The following is a 15,696-nucleotide window of genomic DNA, read 5'->3' on the forward strand; positions in this document are numbered from 1 at the left end:
TTTTCCTTCCTTCTTAGCTTCTGGTCCAGTGGAGGCAGGCTTGTTCAGGGCCTGCATAACCCATCCACTCACTGCAGCATTTCACCGGCTCCAGTCCGTCACAGGGGACCTTGCCCCGGGGTAAGTAAAAGTTGCCGACTGCATCTGTGGCAGGCTCAGAGCCGGCCGGGAGCCATCGGGGGAAGGACATTCCCACAGGTCAACTTTACACTGTAAGCCCCGGGAGGACGAGGATGGTTTCTGGTCTGATTATTTTGTACGGACGCCCGGGGCCTAGCACAGGCTAAGCACTAGACAAATACCAGCGTCATTATTATTATATGGTATAAATATTATATATATATATCATTATATGGTGCTGAGTTGTGCTGAGACAACCGCCCTTCTTTGCCCAGATGGCACAACTGCTCATATGCCAACTGTGAGCTGGCTGGCAGAGGTAGCGGGCACAGGCTGCCGTAGGGAACGGACACCCTGTCAGCAGCGATCGCTGCTGGGCCCAAACCCCTTTCGTGAGCCAAGCAATCAATCAGTTAATGGCAGTGAGTGGTTTTGTGTGCAGAGGACTCTACTAAGCGCTTGGGAGAGTACAGTCGTGTCGGTACACACAATCCCCGCCCACGCCGAGCTCAGAGGATGACGATTCTCCCTCCCCACTCTCCAACCTCTCCCCAAACCAGGCCCAAAGGAATGGAAACAGCTCCTGCAGTGGGCAGCCCCCCCCCCCCCCCCCCCCGGGAGGGTGGAGCAGCCGTTCCCCGCCCCAATTTTGGACCTCAAGGAAATGGAAATGGCTGCGGTCTGAGAGCCAGCAAGGAGAGCTGGGGCTTCCTGGGATGCAAAATGGTAGGGGGAGGGAGCCGGGTGTTCTATCCTCCTGGGGGGACGGGCGGTCCCGGCCTTCTGGAAGGCAGGGCTTTGCTCCTCACTGAAGAAGGGGAAGATAGAGAGGCAGTGTGGCCTGGTGGATGGAGCACGGGCCTTGGAGTCAGAAGGACCTGGGTTCTGATCCTGTCTGTGTGACCTTGGGCAAGTCATTCACTTCTCTGTGCCTCAGTTACCTCATCTGAAAAATGGAGATTAAGACTATGTGCCCATGGGGAACACAGACTGTGTCCAACCTGGTGATCTAATATCTACCCCAGTGCTTAGTACAGTGCCTGGCACATACTAAGCACTGAACAAATGCCGTGGAAAAAAAAGTGCTGGGAGAAAAGTGTGCCAGGGACTGGCTGGGGCGAACTCTCCTGCAGAGTCACCGAAAAGAAAAGCAAACTTCCTCTGCTTCCTCTAGTCACCGGGGGCTGCGGCCTGGGAGCCGCGGCGGCAGGAGAGCCGGTGAGTCACTTCCTGGAGGAGCGCGGTGAGAACAGGTCAGACGACTGAGATCCCCGTGTCATTTGGAAAATAACCAATCCTATGAAAAAACCCAAGATGGCATTGTTCTATTATGCTCTTCGAGAGGCCCCGGACCAAGCTCCCAGAAGAATATCACACACCCACCGGGGGGAAGAGATGAACTATTTTTCACCTGACCCTGTGAAAGGAGAGCCTACAGACCCACCACTCTCCCAAGCTGGACCCCCCGACAAAAGATTAATCGATGAGGAAATCAGAAAGTAGGTCCTGCTCACCCTTACTGCGGTGACCCAATAGTTTTACGCCAATACTAGTCAGTCAGTCGTATTTATTGAAGGCTTACTGTGTGCGGAACACTGTGTCAAGTGCTTGGGAGAGTACAATATAGCAATAAACAAACATATTCCCTGCTCATGACGAGCTTCCTAGTACTACGCCTATTCCCACTAATCATGCAGACACAAGATAATCAGATTATATACAGTTCTTGGCCTCCACACAGACTCATAGCCTAAGAGAAAGGGAGATGAAGGTATTATATCCTTCACTTAATAATGATGTCGGTATTTGCTAAGCGCTTACTATGTGCAGATCACTGTTCTAAGTGCTGGGGTAGATACAGGGTCATCAGGTTGTTCCATGTGAGGCTCCCAGTCTTTATCCCCATTTTACAGATGAGGTCACTGAGGCACAGAGAAGTTAAGTGACTTGCCCACAGTCACACAGCTGACAAGTGGCAGAGCCGGGATTGGAACCCATGACCTCTGACTCCCCAGGCCGGACTCTTTCCACTGAACCACGCTGCTTCTCTAACGGAAGAGGATACTAAGGCACAAAAAGGTGACGAAGTGAATTGCCCAAGGTCACCTACCAGGCAAGTGGCAGAGTTGGGATTAATAATAATAATAATAATGTTGGTATTTGGTAAGCACTTACTACGAGCAGAGCACTGTTCTAAGCGCTGGGGTAGATACAGGGGAATGAGGTTGTACAACGTGAGGCTCACAGTCTTCATCCCCATTTTATAGATGAGGGAACTGAGGCACAGAGAAGTGAAGTGACTTGCCCACAGTCACACAGCTGAGCCGGGTCTTCTGACTGTCGGTCCTGAGCTCATTCCACTCAGCCAGGCCCCCACCAGTCCCACAACAGCGTTGTCCCCGTGAACCTCCGCACAGCCCGACCGAGGGCAGGTGCCGGGCTCCCCGCCCCGGGGGCTTCCGGCCGGCCCCGGGGAGGCCGCAGGGAGCCCTACAGCTCAGGTCGAGCTGGGTGGGTCCTACCAACACTACAAGGGCTCACGTTCCACTGGGAAATCTCCGGGCCTTCGGTTGCAAAAGTGCCCTCGGGACCTGTGGGCGAAGCGGCCGCGATAGCCCTCCCCTAGTGTGGCAAGAGTCCGGATGTATCCCAGGTAAGATTCTGATTTACCAGAGACCTGAGAGAGAAAGTGAGAGAGGAAGTGGCTGGGGCTAAAACCCTCTGGCTCTGGTTCTTGCATAACCCCGAGTGGGTCACCCCGGACCTGTGCGTGCCAATGACTAGACCGAGGCCCCCAGCACTTTAATCCCAGTTAGAGGGCGAGGACTTCTCCCTGACCTACTCTGGGGGCACAATCACATGCCGGAACCAGACGGAGACTCTGGAGAGCCGGAGGGAGAGCGCCTGAGCCTAGGAGTCAGAGGACCTGGCTTCTAATCCCATTCCACCACTTGTCTGCTGTGGGACCTCGGGCAAATCACTTTACTTCTCTGTGCCTCAGTTTCCTTATCTGGCAAATGGGGAGTCAATACCTGTTCTCTCTCCTATTTTGACTGTGAGCTCCCTGCCCGATCTTGTGCCTACCCCAGCGCTTAGCACAGTGACCAGTGCATTCTAGGTGCTTAGCAAATACAATGATTGTTAGCATTTTTCTTTCAACAAGGCTCACCCAGCGATTTCTTGGTTCTGTGCTGTCCAGGCACAGATAGCCTAAGAACTCTCTTTCTCGTACAGAGATGAGTCAGAGACAAAGTCTGGCTTCACTTTGCTGTGTTGGGGCTTTCCCCACTCCACAGAAATCATCAAACAGAAAAACCCTGTCCCTCTACCACCCGTCCAAGGGATTACATTTGTTCCTTCAGGCAGGTTTTTGCTTCATTTTACAAATACACAGCCACCTTTCATCACCTTTGCCACTCCACAAAGTGGCTCAGTGGAAAGAGCCCGGGCTTGGGAGTCAGAGTTCATGGGTTCTAATCCTGCTCTGCCACTCGTCTGCAGTGTGATCTTGGGCAAGTCACTACACTTCTCTGGGCCTCAGCTTCCTCATCTGGAAAATGGGGATTAAGACTGTGAGCCCCATGTGGGACAACCTAATGACCTTGTATCTACCCCAGCACTTAGAACAGTGCTTGGCACATAGTAAGCGCTTAACAAATACCATCATTATTATTACAGTCCTGCACAGCACCTTACATAGAGTCTTCCATTCTGCCCCTTCCCCTCTCTGTAATTTAGTTTAACATTTGTCTCACCCACTAGTCTGTAACCTTTTTGAGGGCAGGGATCTTGTCCACCAACTGTATTGCACTGTACAATCCTAAGTGCTTAGTACAGTGCTCTGTACGTGTTAAATGGTCAATAAATATGATGATTGATTGGCAGTGCTCCAGCCAGCCTGACCTGGGACCTGTTAGTAGGATTTAATTCCCACTTTACAGGGGAGAGGCAACTGAGGAACAGAAAAGTTAAGTGACTTGCCCAAGGTCATGTAGCGGACACGTGGCGGAGCCGGGATTAAGGAGTCCTCTGACTCCTAGGACCATGACTGATGTGAGTCTCAATGGACAGGGACAGCACCTCGTTCCCAACCGTGGATCGTCGCCCCATGTTAGTACAGTGCTCTGGACACAGTAAATGAACCATAAATAATATTAGTACTATATCTGCTGTTGCTGATTGGGAAAAATCTATCCACATTGGCAGGTGTGGCTGAAAAGACCCGTGTGTGACTGACGTTTCATTCTACCACATGACGACTCAACTGTGACTGCCTTTCACGGACATCTGTACCTGCTGTTGGTTGCTTCCGTGAGCCATTTGGGAAAAAGCGACGGGAAGCTGAGTTGCTGCCCGTGGCGAAGGTCAGTGAGTCCAGGACAAAATCTTGGATGGGAACAGATGGAAGTGGGAGGGCTTAGGGTGAACCTGAAAGTTGTAGGCACTCTCTCCAACGTTAGGAAGGAAATGTGACTTGAGAAGAATCGGTGATAAAAAAATCACACCGTTTCCTTGATCGCCGCATTGCTGTCGGGCATCTTCTAAAAGAAACAATTTCCACGTGCGCTGAAACTATCTTAGTTAAAATGGATTTGTCACTTATCTCTCTCCCATCTCAAAATGGGGCTGGTCTCCCACAAGAGAGTGGTCTTGGTCAAAATAAGCACCAGTGTGTTAAAGTTACAATTCCAAGGAAACCGTCATCATCAACAACATGGTACTACTACTTGGCTTTTCCAAAATGATTTTTCACCATTCATCATCGCTCATCCTCACAACCCCCCTGGGTGACAAGGAAAGGCAAGTATTACTATCACCATCTTTTACGTGGGGAAACGGAGGCACAGAGAGGTTGAGTGACTGTCCTGAGGCCTCCCAGCAGGGTGGGACCCAAGACTCCTGATTCCCAGTCCTGAACTCATAACACTAGGCTTCTGGTGCAACTGTACATGATAAATGGTCAATAAATATGACGACTGATTGGCAGTGCTCCAGCCAGCCTGACCTGGGACCTGGAAGTCGAATTTAATTCCCACTTTTCAGAGGAGCTTGCCGATGAAAACAATCAAAGAACGGCCCTTGGCCGCATTCGAAGTCAAGCATAAAACGATAAGTGCTTCCTTTGTACCAAGCACTGTAATAAGCAGAGTGACTTAGTGGATAGAGCATCGGCCTGGGAGTCAGAAGGACCTGGGTAATAATCCTGGCTCCACCACGTATCTGTGTGACCTTGGCAAATCACTTAACTTCTCTGGGCCTCAGTTACCTTATCTGTAAAATGGGGATTAAGACGGTGAGCCCCACGTGAGAAAGGGACTGTGTCCAACCTGATTACCTTGTATCAGAACAGGGCCTGGCACGTAGTAAGCACTTAACAAGTACCATAATTACTAAGTCCTGAGGTAGATAGAGTATAGATGGATTGGACATAGGCCCTGTCTTACAAGGGGACTCACAGTCTAAAAGGGAGAGAGAAGAGGTATTTCAGAGAAGGAATCTGATTTGCCCAAGGTCGCCAAGCAGACAAGTAGCCCATACTGTTCCTGCTAGGCCACGTCGCCTCATCAGATGACCCACAACACCCTTTGTCGAAGAGGAAGACTGACCACCAGTGGAGCTGGACGGACAGATGAACGGTGCCGGGGGGAGGGAGGATTCAGGGTAGGGGTTCCGCTGGCGGGGCCCGCTCTTTACCTGAGCCTCATCCTGCACCTCCATGCTGTACTGGGGCCCCGGCTGGACGTCCGCGACTTTCTCTCCGAGGAGGAAGCCCAGGCGAGTCATGAGTGTGTTTGCCGCCTCATCTACGGATGGCGGGGGGCCGAGCTCCTGTTCCGCATCCCCTGGAGAGACAGAGGGACAGAGAGAGGGGAGACAAAAGCAGGAGATCCAATCAAGCCCTCACAGTGACAGGGCCGCAGTTCCCGCCTTCGGCCGTTTCCGTCATAGACGGTTCCCCCCTTTGATCCCCCCCAGCCTTACTGCTTCTGCCTGGAAATTTATTTTCTCGGGGGGGCAGGGTGTACGATCAGATCTTTCTTAATCCGCTTTCAATCTCGGGATTGGTCTGGGATCAGCTTAAACGAAAAACACCCTCATCTCCCGGCAGCCCAGCATGGCCGCCGTTATCGCGCCTGACCCCGGCTCCAGGCCCCATATCTCTGTACAGTAAAATAGGGTGGTAGACGTGTTCCTTGCTCACGACGAGCTTCCAGTCTAGAGGGGGAGATGGACATTAATCTAAGTAAATAGATAAATAACTAATTCCAAGGTGCCGATTTCAACTCTGCCCAACTCAGCTTGGCTCCCACCAAAGGAGAGCAGGGACCACTCGGACAAAAGGGTTCTGCCCCTCAAGTGCCCCCAGCCCTTTCCCCGTCAGGGTGACGTTTCCTTGGGGGTGGGAGGAGAGTGGGAGAGGTGCAAGTATTTAGTGTCTTGGCACTTTTTCCAGCACAGATTTAGCACCGCTGCTGCTAGGACTTGCAACTGACCCATCAGGGCCCAGAATATAGCAATGAGCACATTACCCCACGCCCAGGGCTCCAAAAAAAAAAAAAACAAAAAAATCAGGTTACGCCTCAATGTGAGCAGAGAAGGATCTTAAAGGAGCTGTGGTCCAGTTTGACCCTTATTTCCATCACCAGCCCACTTGGTTTCCGGATAGAGCACGGGCCTGGGAGTCAGAGGTCATGGGTTCTAAGCCCGGCTCTATCACCTGTCTGCTGTGTGACTTTGGGCAAGTCACTTTACTTCTCTGTGCCTCAGTTACTTCATCTGGAAAATGGGGATTGAGACTGCATGCCCAACACAGGCCAGGGACTGTGTCCAACTGAATTACTTGTTTCCACCCGAGTACTTAACAGCGCCTGGCACATTTAAGCACTTCAAAACACCATCATTATTATTATTATATGACTTTTTGAACTTGAGGAGATACCTTGGGTATTCATGGCATTTTTAGTTCAGGGACAAGGGGAAATGTCATCTTTGCCGGTGGAGAAAGACACCCATGGAGCCAAAAGATTCGGGCAAGTATTCCACCCTCGTTACCCTCCCTGCACAGCCCCACAAACAGCCCTCACCAGGTTAGTTATTTTACTTTTACTTTCACATTTACTATGTGTCAAGCACTGGGATTGATGCAAGTTAATCAGGTTGGACACAGTCCCTGTTCTACATGGGGTTCGCAATCAAAGTAGGAGGTGGAACAGGTACGGAATCTCCATTTTACAATTGAGGAAACCGAGGCACAGAGAAGTCAACTGATGCCCTAAGTCACACAGCGAGTAAGTGGCAGAGCCAGGTTTAGAACCCTAGTCTTTTGACTTCCGGGTCTGTACTTTTTCCACTGGGCCATGCTGCTTCCCTAATTAATGAGCAGCAGGGTGGTGCAGTGGATACTGTACGGGCCTGGGAGCCAGAAGGTCATGGGTTCAAATTCTGGCTCTGGCACTTGTCTGCTCTGTGACCCTGGGCAAGTCACTTCACTTCTCTGGGCCTCCCTCAACTGTAAAATGGGGATTGAGATTGAGCCCCATGTGGGACAGAGACTGTGTCTAACCTGATTTGCCTGTAGCCATCCAAGCGCTCAATAAGCGCCTGACACATAGAAAGCACTTAAGAAATACCATAATTATAATTATGATTAATTTAAAGCCAAAGTAGGGCCTTGTCTGCACCTGAAATCAAGCCAATATTGACTGTGTCTGGGGTGCTGTAGTCGGTCAGTCGATCGTATTTATTAAGTCCGTTCAGTAGAATTTATTGAGTGCTTACTGTGTGCAAAACACTGTGCTAAGCGCTTGAGAGAGTACAATATATCAATATAACAAGCACATTCCCTGCTCACCACAACCTTACAGTCTAGAGGTAAAGCCCAGTTGCAATGCCCAACTGGAATCCAGCTTTATCATTCAGGTTTCCTTTTGGGGATTTGGTTATAACCTAAGGAAATCAAATGAAAGCGGAAATCAAATGAAAGCTGCCTTTTCTGCCTTCTGGATAAGAAATCTTGGCTCGCTTAATGATCTTCCTGCCAGCCCGCCCCAGGAAGTTCACAGTCTTGCCTAATGGCAGAAATGCAGTAATCACGGTCCGCAAGCAGACACACCCCATTCGCCTAGAATGCAGGGGTTGGGATCACGGAAACCCTGGCCGTCAAAGTACACACGCCTTGACCAATGTATCCCACGCAGGCACAAAGAGTTCTTCCCAGCAGAGCGCCACCGCGCCAGACACAGTCCAGAGAGCATGGTGGGAAGACCGCTCCCTAATTTCTCAGCGGCAGGCTACCCCAAACGCAGACCCAAACAGACGCGGCAGGGGAACCGATCTTAGTGGAAATGGATGGCCGCTGTACCACTGGGGCCCTCTGATGGAGAAACCCGCATGGTACTTAGTACAGTGCTTTGCACACAGTAAGCGCTCAATAAATACGACTGAGTGCATGAACGACTGGATAGACGTAGAGTACGTTAACCAAACTCAATCAAAAGGAAGAGAGCGGGCAGTGAAGCAGATGCGCTGGCCCCGGGCCCCGGTGATTCTCTGGCCTCCGGCACCGCCCCTCGGTGGCAAAGGGGAAGGATCCCTATGAGGAGTCGATGGACAAGCTAGTGTCCTGTGGTATTTGTGAAGTGCTCTTTACGTGACAAGCGGTGGGGTGGACACAAGGTGCAAAGAGGGGTGGGGGCGGGGCTGGGAATGGACGGGGAACAGAAAGAGGATGGAGGAGAGAAAAAAAAGGAAAGAATAGGGAGGGGGGAGAAGAGTAGAATAAGGGATGAAAGGTGGGCGGGGTGGAGCTAGAATTTAGCAATGGCCCCGGAGCTGGGGAATCAAATGGGGGTCACCCATTGCCCCTGAGGACTGGGGACCCATGGCCCTCTTCACTAGCCCAAGAGGGCTGCAAGGGGCGGTGGTGGTGGGGGTGTGTCTGTGTCAAGGGCCTCCTTGCACCACCATTTGGGGCTGAAGCTTGAGTAGATTGACCACTGATGGCCCTAATGGGAAGTGGATGTGGAAACACAAGAGACAAAATGAGGATTATTTAGATACCCCGTTTAGACTGTGAGCTCGTCATTGGTCAGGGATTCTCTCTATCTGTTGCCGAATTGCACATTCCAAGCACCTCAGGACAGTGCTCTGCACATAGTAAGCGCTCCATAAATACCATTGAAGGAATGAATGAATATCAGGCCGGGCACAGACCCTAACACTTGGCGTGGGCCTTGACATTGCCCGAACTAAGAGTGTTTCCTCGGGGAGCCCCCTACCCTTCCCTGCCCGCTCCAGAGCCTCCACTTTCTCTACTAGGTCCTCCTGATTGCGGGTGCCTACCCCGTTACCGAAGTCAGGGAGCCAGGAGTGGTGGCCTAGAGAGGCCAAGCCCTGAAAATAAAGACCTCCGACACAAAGGCTCCTGGAAGGGGAATGGGCCTGCTCAAGACAGAAGGGATTTCCACCCCGGGACTGGATGTTCTCTAGAATGGAACAGAGCTCTAAGTTGATCAATGGCATCTAATGAGTACTACTGCATGCCGAGCACTGTTCTACTTGCTTGGGAGAGTAAAATACAACAGAGTAGGTAGACTGGTTCCCTGCCCTAGTGCTTCTGGTACTGATTTATAAGAATCAGTCACTTGAACAGCTTCCTTAGTGACCCTCCTGCCAGGCAGGGTCAGTCACTTCTCCCCTCAAATGTTACTCATGAGACTAGGGTGACCAGTAGGGCACAGAGGTCGGGAGGAGGGCTGACGTGCAGATTGGAAGGACGAGCAGGATGGAGGGGAGGAAGAGGCAGAAGAGGAGGAGCAGGAGGAAAAGGCGGAGGCAGTAGAGAACAGGTCCTCAGGTACAGAAATGGGGAAACAAGGGGGTAGAAAGATTACTCAGACCATGACCAAATTAGGGCAGCGGATCAGAGAACTGCCTCCACTGTTTGTGGGCCTTACTCTGCTCTACAATGAAAGCTTTCACCAAGTCACAGGACTCCAGATGGCCCCAGAGCCTCTCTGACACAACCCCCTCAATCATCGCTAAACTCCAGGGACAGAAGCTGAAGGCTGAATCAAACCCGTTTTACTAAAGAGCAAACCCCAAAATATCTTACATTGATTCCCATTTAAATACTGACCTCTAAGGGCAGCCAGCCTGAAAAGTCCAGGTAACATCTCAGGGCCAACTGGGAAAAGGGGGTGGAAACGAACGGGGAAAGAGGCACAGGAAAAGTCACGGAGGAGCAGGTGGCGACATCGGTCTGAAACGGACGGAGTCGTTTACTGCTTTTCATCTGTAGATTTAACCTCCGCTGTGGCTCTGTTCTCCATTACCCTCAAATACCCAACGAAATGCTGTAAAAGCTGGCCTACCCTTCACAGACAAATCCAATTATGAGCCCATTTTAGGTTGTGACAAGTTGGAGTGCTGCATGCGCTCATTCTAGGGAAGAGGACAGAGGCTCCCCAGAGATCACGGGCCGTAATACGACCGAACGGGTTGGGCTGACGTCAGAAACCGTGACTGTGTCATTCGAGCAATCCGTAAATGGCAAACAAGCCCTTGCAGTGGTTGTAGGTGGATGGCGGCTTTTGTTCTCTGGGTGGGGGGAGGAAGGATTTTCCAAATCTCCAGAATCTGTCTTCCTCTCCAACTAAACGACCACCATGCTGGTCCAGGCATTTGCCATATTCCGGCTAGACTACTGCATTAGCCTCCCCGCTGATCACCCTGCCTCTGGTCTCTCCTCTCTCCAGTCCCTACTTTCCTCACTTCCTCACCAGGTCATTTTCCTAAAATGGCATTTTTCACAGGTCTCCCCACTCCTCAGAAACCTTTAACGGTTGCCCATCCCTCCTTACATTAAGCAGAAACTTCTGACCATTGGCTTTAAATCGCTCCATCAGCTGTCTTTCCTTTACTTGATGCATTCTCCTTTCCCTCTACACCCCAGCTGGCAATCTTCATTCCTCTTGGCCTAATCTACATAATGTGCCTCACTTTCACCTCTCTGCCACGGACCTCTTGCACCCGTCCTCCCGACCTTCTTTCATATCCGACACACCACAGCCTTCCCCAAATCTGAGATGACGGCTCCTCCGGAAAGCCCTTCTTCTTCAATTTCAAATTTCCCCATCTCCCCCACCTGCCAGTTTAGCCCTTCAGTTGGACCTAAGCTCTCACATCTCCTGCCTTCTGCACTCCCTACAACTCTAGAATCTGCCCTTCTGCACCCAAACTATCACCTCAATGATCCAAGCACTTTTCATATCCTGTCTTGGCTCAAGGTCTAGCGGATGGAGCACGGGCCTGCGAGTCATAAGGACCTGGGTTCTGATTCTGGCTCTGCCACTAGTCTGCTTGTCATTTCACTTCTCTGGGCCTCAGTTCCCTCATCTGTAAAATGGGGAATACGACTGTGAGCCCCATGTGGGACAGGGACTGCGTTCACCCGATTTACTTGTTATCTACCCCAGCACTTAGTAGAGTGTCTGGCACATGGTAAGCACTTAACAAATACTATTATTATTGCCTCAGCCTCCTCACTGACCTACCTTCCTGCCTCCCTCTTCAGTCCATACTTCCCTCTGCTGCCTGGATCGTTTTTCTGAAAAACCATTCAGTCCATGTCTCCCCACTGCTCAAAAACCTCCAGGGGTTGCCCATCACCCTCCGCATCAAACAGAAACTCCTTCCCATTGGCTTTGAGACACTCGGTCAGCTCCCTCTAGACCCCTTGCCCACGTTCCCCCTCTGGCTTGGAACTCCCTTCCCCTTCATATCTAACAGTCCCCTACTCCATCTTCAAAACTCTCCTAAAAATCACATCTCCTCCTTCAAGAGGCCTTCCATGACTAAGCCCTCATTTCCCATCTCCATTCTCCTCTCTGCATCACCTACGCACTCACCTAAACACTTGATCTTCACCCCACCCCAAAACCCACAGCACTTATGCATGTATCATTACACTCTGCCATTTCCCCTATTATTTTATTTTAATATCTGTCTCCCCCTCGAGATTGAAAACTCTCTGAGGGCAGGGATCAATCAAACAAAGAATCATATTTATTTGAGCACTATGTGGACAGCACTGAACCACACATTTGAGAGAGTACTATATAATGGAACTGGTAGACACTTTTCCTTCCACAACAAGCTTACAGTCTAGCGGGACCATACCTACCAATTTTATTGTATTGTACTTTTCCAAGCGCTTCATTCAGTGCTTTGTACACAGTAAGAGCTCAATAAATACCACCGATTCACTGACGATTGATTTCATATGCACTATTACTCCTCTATCTACAACTTACCTTAATGTCTGTCTCCCTCTTTGGACTGTGAGCTCCTTGCCAGGAGGGATTGTGTCTTATAGCTCACTTGTACTCTCCCAACTGTTTAGTATAGAGCTGGATCAATGCTTGGATCAATGTAGGAGCAGTTTGGATGAAGAGGAAAGGGTGGATTTTAGCGATGTTGGGAAGGTTGGATGGACAAGATCTAGACTGAATATGAGAGTTGTGTTGAGGATAATGCCAAGGTTACAGGCTTATGAGACAGGGAGGATGGTAGTGTAGTCTATAGTGATGGGAAAGTCAGTGGGAGGATACGGTCTGGGTGGGAAGATAGGAGTTCTGGTTCGGACATGTTAAGTTCAAGGTGTCAGCGGGACATCCACAGATGTTCTGAAGGTAGGGAATACGAGATTGCAGAGAAGAAGAAAGACCAGGGCCGGAGAGTCAGACTTGAGAATCCCCCTTGGAGAGATGGTAGTTGAACTCATGGGATCCAATGAGTTCCCCAAGGGAGTGGGTGTAGATGGAGAAAAGAACGGGACCCAGAAATGAGCCCTGAGGGACTCCCAGAGTTAGAGCGTGGGAGGCAGAGAAGGAGCCTGATAAGGAGACTTGAGAAGTCAAGGTTAGATAACATTTCCAGGAGAAGGGGGAGGTCCACAGGGCCAAAAATGGCTGAGAGGTTGAGGAAGATGAGGATGGAGTAGTTGGATATGGCAAGAAAGAGGCCACTGGTGACCTTGAAGAGGGCAGTTTCAGTGGAGGGAGGGAGTAAAAGCCAGACTGGAGGGGGTCAGGGACAGAACTGCAGGGGAGGAAACATCAACAATGTTTCGGAATCATTTTTATCTGGGTTGATCTTGGTCTATTCAGCTGCCCAGTTCTCTAGACTGAAAGCTCCTTGTAGGCACACAGTAAGCGCTCAATAAATATGACTGAATGAAGGAATGAATGCCTTCCAACTCCATTCTACTGTAATGGTAATGATGATGGCATTTGTTAAGCGCTTACTATGTGCCAAGCCCTGTTCTAAGTACTCTCCTATACACTCAGTACACTGCTCTGCACACAATAACTGTTCAGGAAATACCAGTGATTGATTGATTGGTGCAGAAACCGTGTCAGGAAACCCCAAATCAGAGTCGACTCTCCTGGCAGCATAAAAAACTGGATTTGACTTCATACTGTTCTACTTGTCAGGTCACCATTCCTTTTAACCCAAATCTAAAATATGTAATCGCTCGTTGTCATATTTTTATTCTTACTTATTTTGGGGAACGAGCCCTTGGGCAGACTGGATTTGAGGAGCGTATGCAGTTGCTGTGCATATGACACCCAGGACAGTGTCAAGGAGTTTAATAAATACTATTTGATGAAATACAGTAGGGGAAAACAGATAGAATATTCCAGAATGGGAGGGGCTTGTATTTTTTCATCTCTGTTCTTCCTGAGAATCACTCCAACTCGCTATTCAAAGATAGTTCATCTTTGCAGTTAAAATACCTCCCACTTAGAGTGCACAGAGATTAAGCAATCATTACAATGGTGCCAAGAAATGTCAAAAATGCAATATACCACGGGATGCAGCCCTAAGATGGTGCACACTACACAAACAGCTCTTGAAGTGCAAAACTCACTCTTCCAATCCCACCTTCATTTCAGGGCTCTCACCGACCAATCCCACAAAGCTGTTGATTTTCCCATTACTTGTTAATTATGAGCTGCCTAGTTTCAGCTATTTTAAGGCCTGAAATGTTCTGCTAAGGGAAATCAAATAAAGCAACGATGCTTCCTCCCTGAAAGTAGAATCATGGGTTACTCTAGCTGTTATTCCTGGGAGAAATTGATGCGAAACAGCGTGGTCTAGTGGCTAGAGCACGGGCCTGGGAACCAGAAGAACCAGGGTTCTAAACCCGGCTCTGCCACTTGCCTACTGTGTGACCTTGATCAGATCACTTCACTTCTCTGTGTTTGTTACCTCATCCGTAAAATGGGGATGAAATCTGCGAACCCCAGGTGCGACGTGGGCTCTGTCCAACCTGATTAGCTTGTATCTGCCCCAGCGGTTAGTAAGCGCTGACACAAAGTAAGCGCTTAATAAATACCATTAAAAAAATTGAAGATATACATTTCTCCTAGATTTAGTGGTGACAATAACCCTTCATTCTATATATCTGCAGTTTCTCCTAGGAATAATGGTGACAGTATATATGTATAACTTCATCATTACATATAATACACAATGGTGAGAGCATATATAATATACATATTAATAATAATAATGATGTTGGTATTTAAGCGCTTACTGTGTGCACAGCACCGTTCTAAGCGCTGGGGTAGATACGGGGGAATCAGGTTGTCCCACGTGGGGCTCACAGTCTTCATCCCCGTTTTACAGATGAGGTAACTGAGGCACAGAGAAGTGAAGTCACTTGCCCACAGTCACACAGCTGACAAGTGGCAGAGCAGGGATTCGAACCCATGACCTCTGACTCCCAAGCCCATGCTCTTTCCACTGAGCCATGCTGCTTCTCAGTCATATATATAACTGTAATATATCTCTCCAGTTGATTTCTTACCTATACCTGACTCTAAAGAGAAATGGAAAAGAGTCAGGTATTTTAACATAGAGTGAAGATATAAATCATTAACACTTTCAAATATACCTGGCCAAAACAAGGTGGGTCGCAAAACAATAGAAATGTGACTTAGTTGAAAAGTTACTAAATCAGCTGCATATTGATTCACCCAACGGTCTACTCAGCGATTGTGTCCAAGAGAAAACCGTTGACTTGTGGCTTCTCGAGTCCGGTGGCCGGCGGGTGCCCGACTGATGTCTGAGTCAGAGACATTCAATCCCACACAACCGCCCCCCCGCCCCCCAGCCCCTGCTCTCACTGTAACAATGCGTTGGCAGCACTGACTGTCCCTCTGCGCTTCTCCAGGCTCCCTTCACCGAGCAGGCCCCGGCCCCGCCCGCTCCAAGGCCCATCCGGGCCGGGAGAAGATTCGGCTGCTTCTGGGTTTACACCATCGGGTTCTGGAAGGGATCGCTGGCTGTCTCCCACCGTCCCTTCTCCTCACCCGTTTCTCCCCGGCGCCCTAGCGGAAGCGAGACTGTCACAGAGGGAGTGTGAGCGGTGCCCTGCGAGCAGCAGACGCCGGGGCCACTTCCCTTGCGTGGGACCTGGGTCTCAGGCCCGAGGCCCGGCCGGTGCCCCCTACGGCGACCCCACCCCACCATCAATCACCGACTACGGGAGTTCTGGTTCCGTCTGGT

General features: G+C 50.1%; 1 protein-coding gene across 3 annotated transcripts in view; it reads right to left on the reverse strand.

Moving 5' to 3' along the window:
- TANC2 (tetratricopeptide repeat, ankyrin repeat and coiled-coil containing 2) overlaps positions 1 to 15,696 on the reverse strand; it is a 404,350-nt gene that overhangs the window by 104,883 nt on the left and 283,771 nt on the right. For all 3 annotated transcript variants that reach the window (XM_039913595.1, XM_039913597.1, XM_039913596.1), the window contains one exon: positions 5,815 to 5,963. In XM_039913595.1, coding sequence (XP_039769529.1) covers positions 5,815 to 5,963 — 149 coding nt within the window. The remainder of the gene's footprint in view (positions 1 to 5,814; positions 5,964 to 15,696) is intronic.

This window comes from Ornithorhynchus anatinus, chromosome 11, assembly GCF_004115215.2.
Source record: "Ornithorhynchus anatinus isolate Pmale09 chromosome 11, mOrnAna1.pri.v4, whole genome shotgun sequence".
Taxonomy (NCBI): domain Eukaryota; kingdom Metazoa; phylum Chordata; class Mammalia; order Monotremata; family Ornithorhynchidae; genus Ornithorhynchus; species Ornithorhynchus anatinus.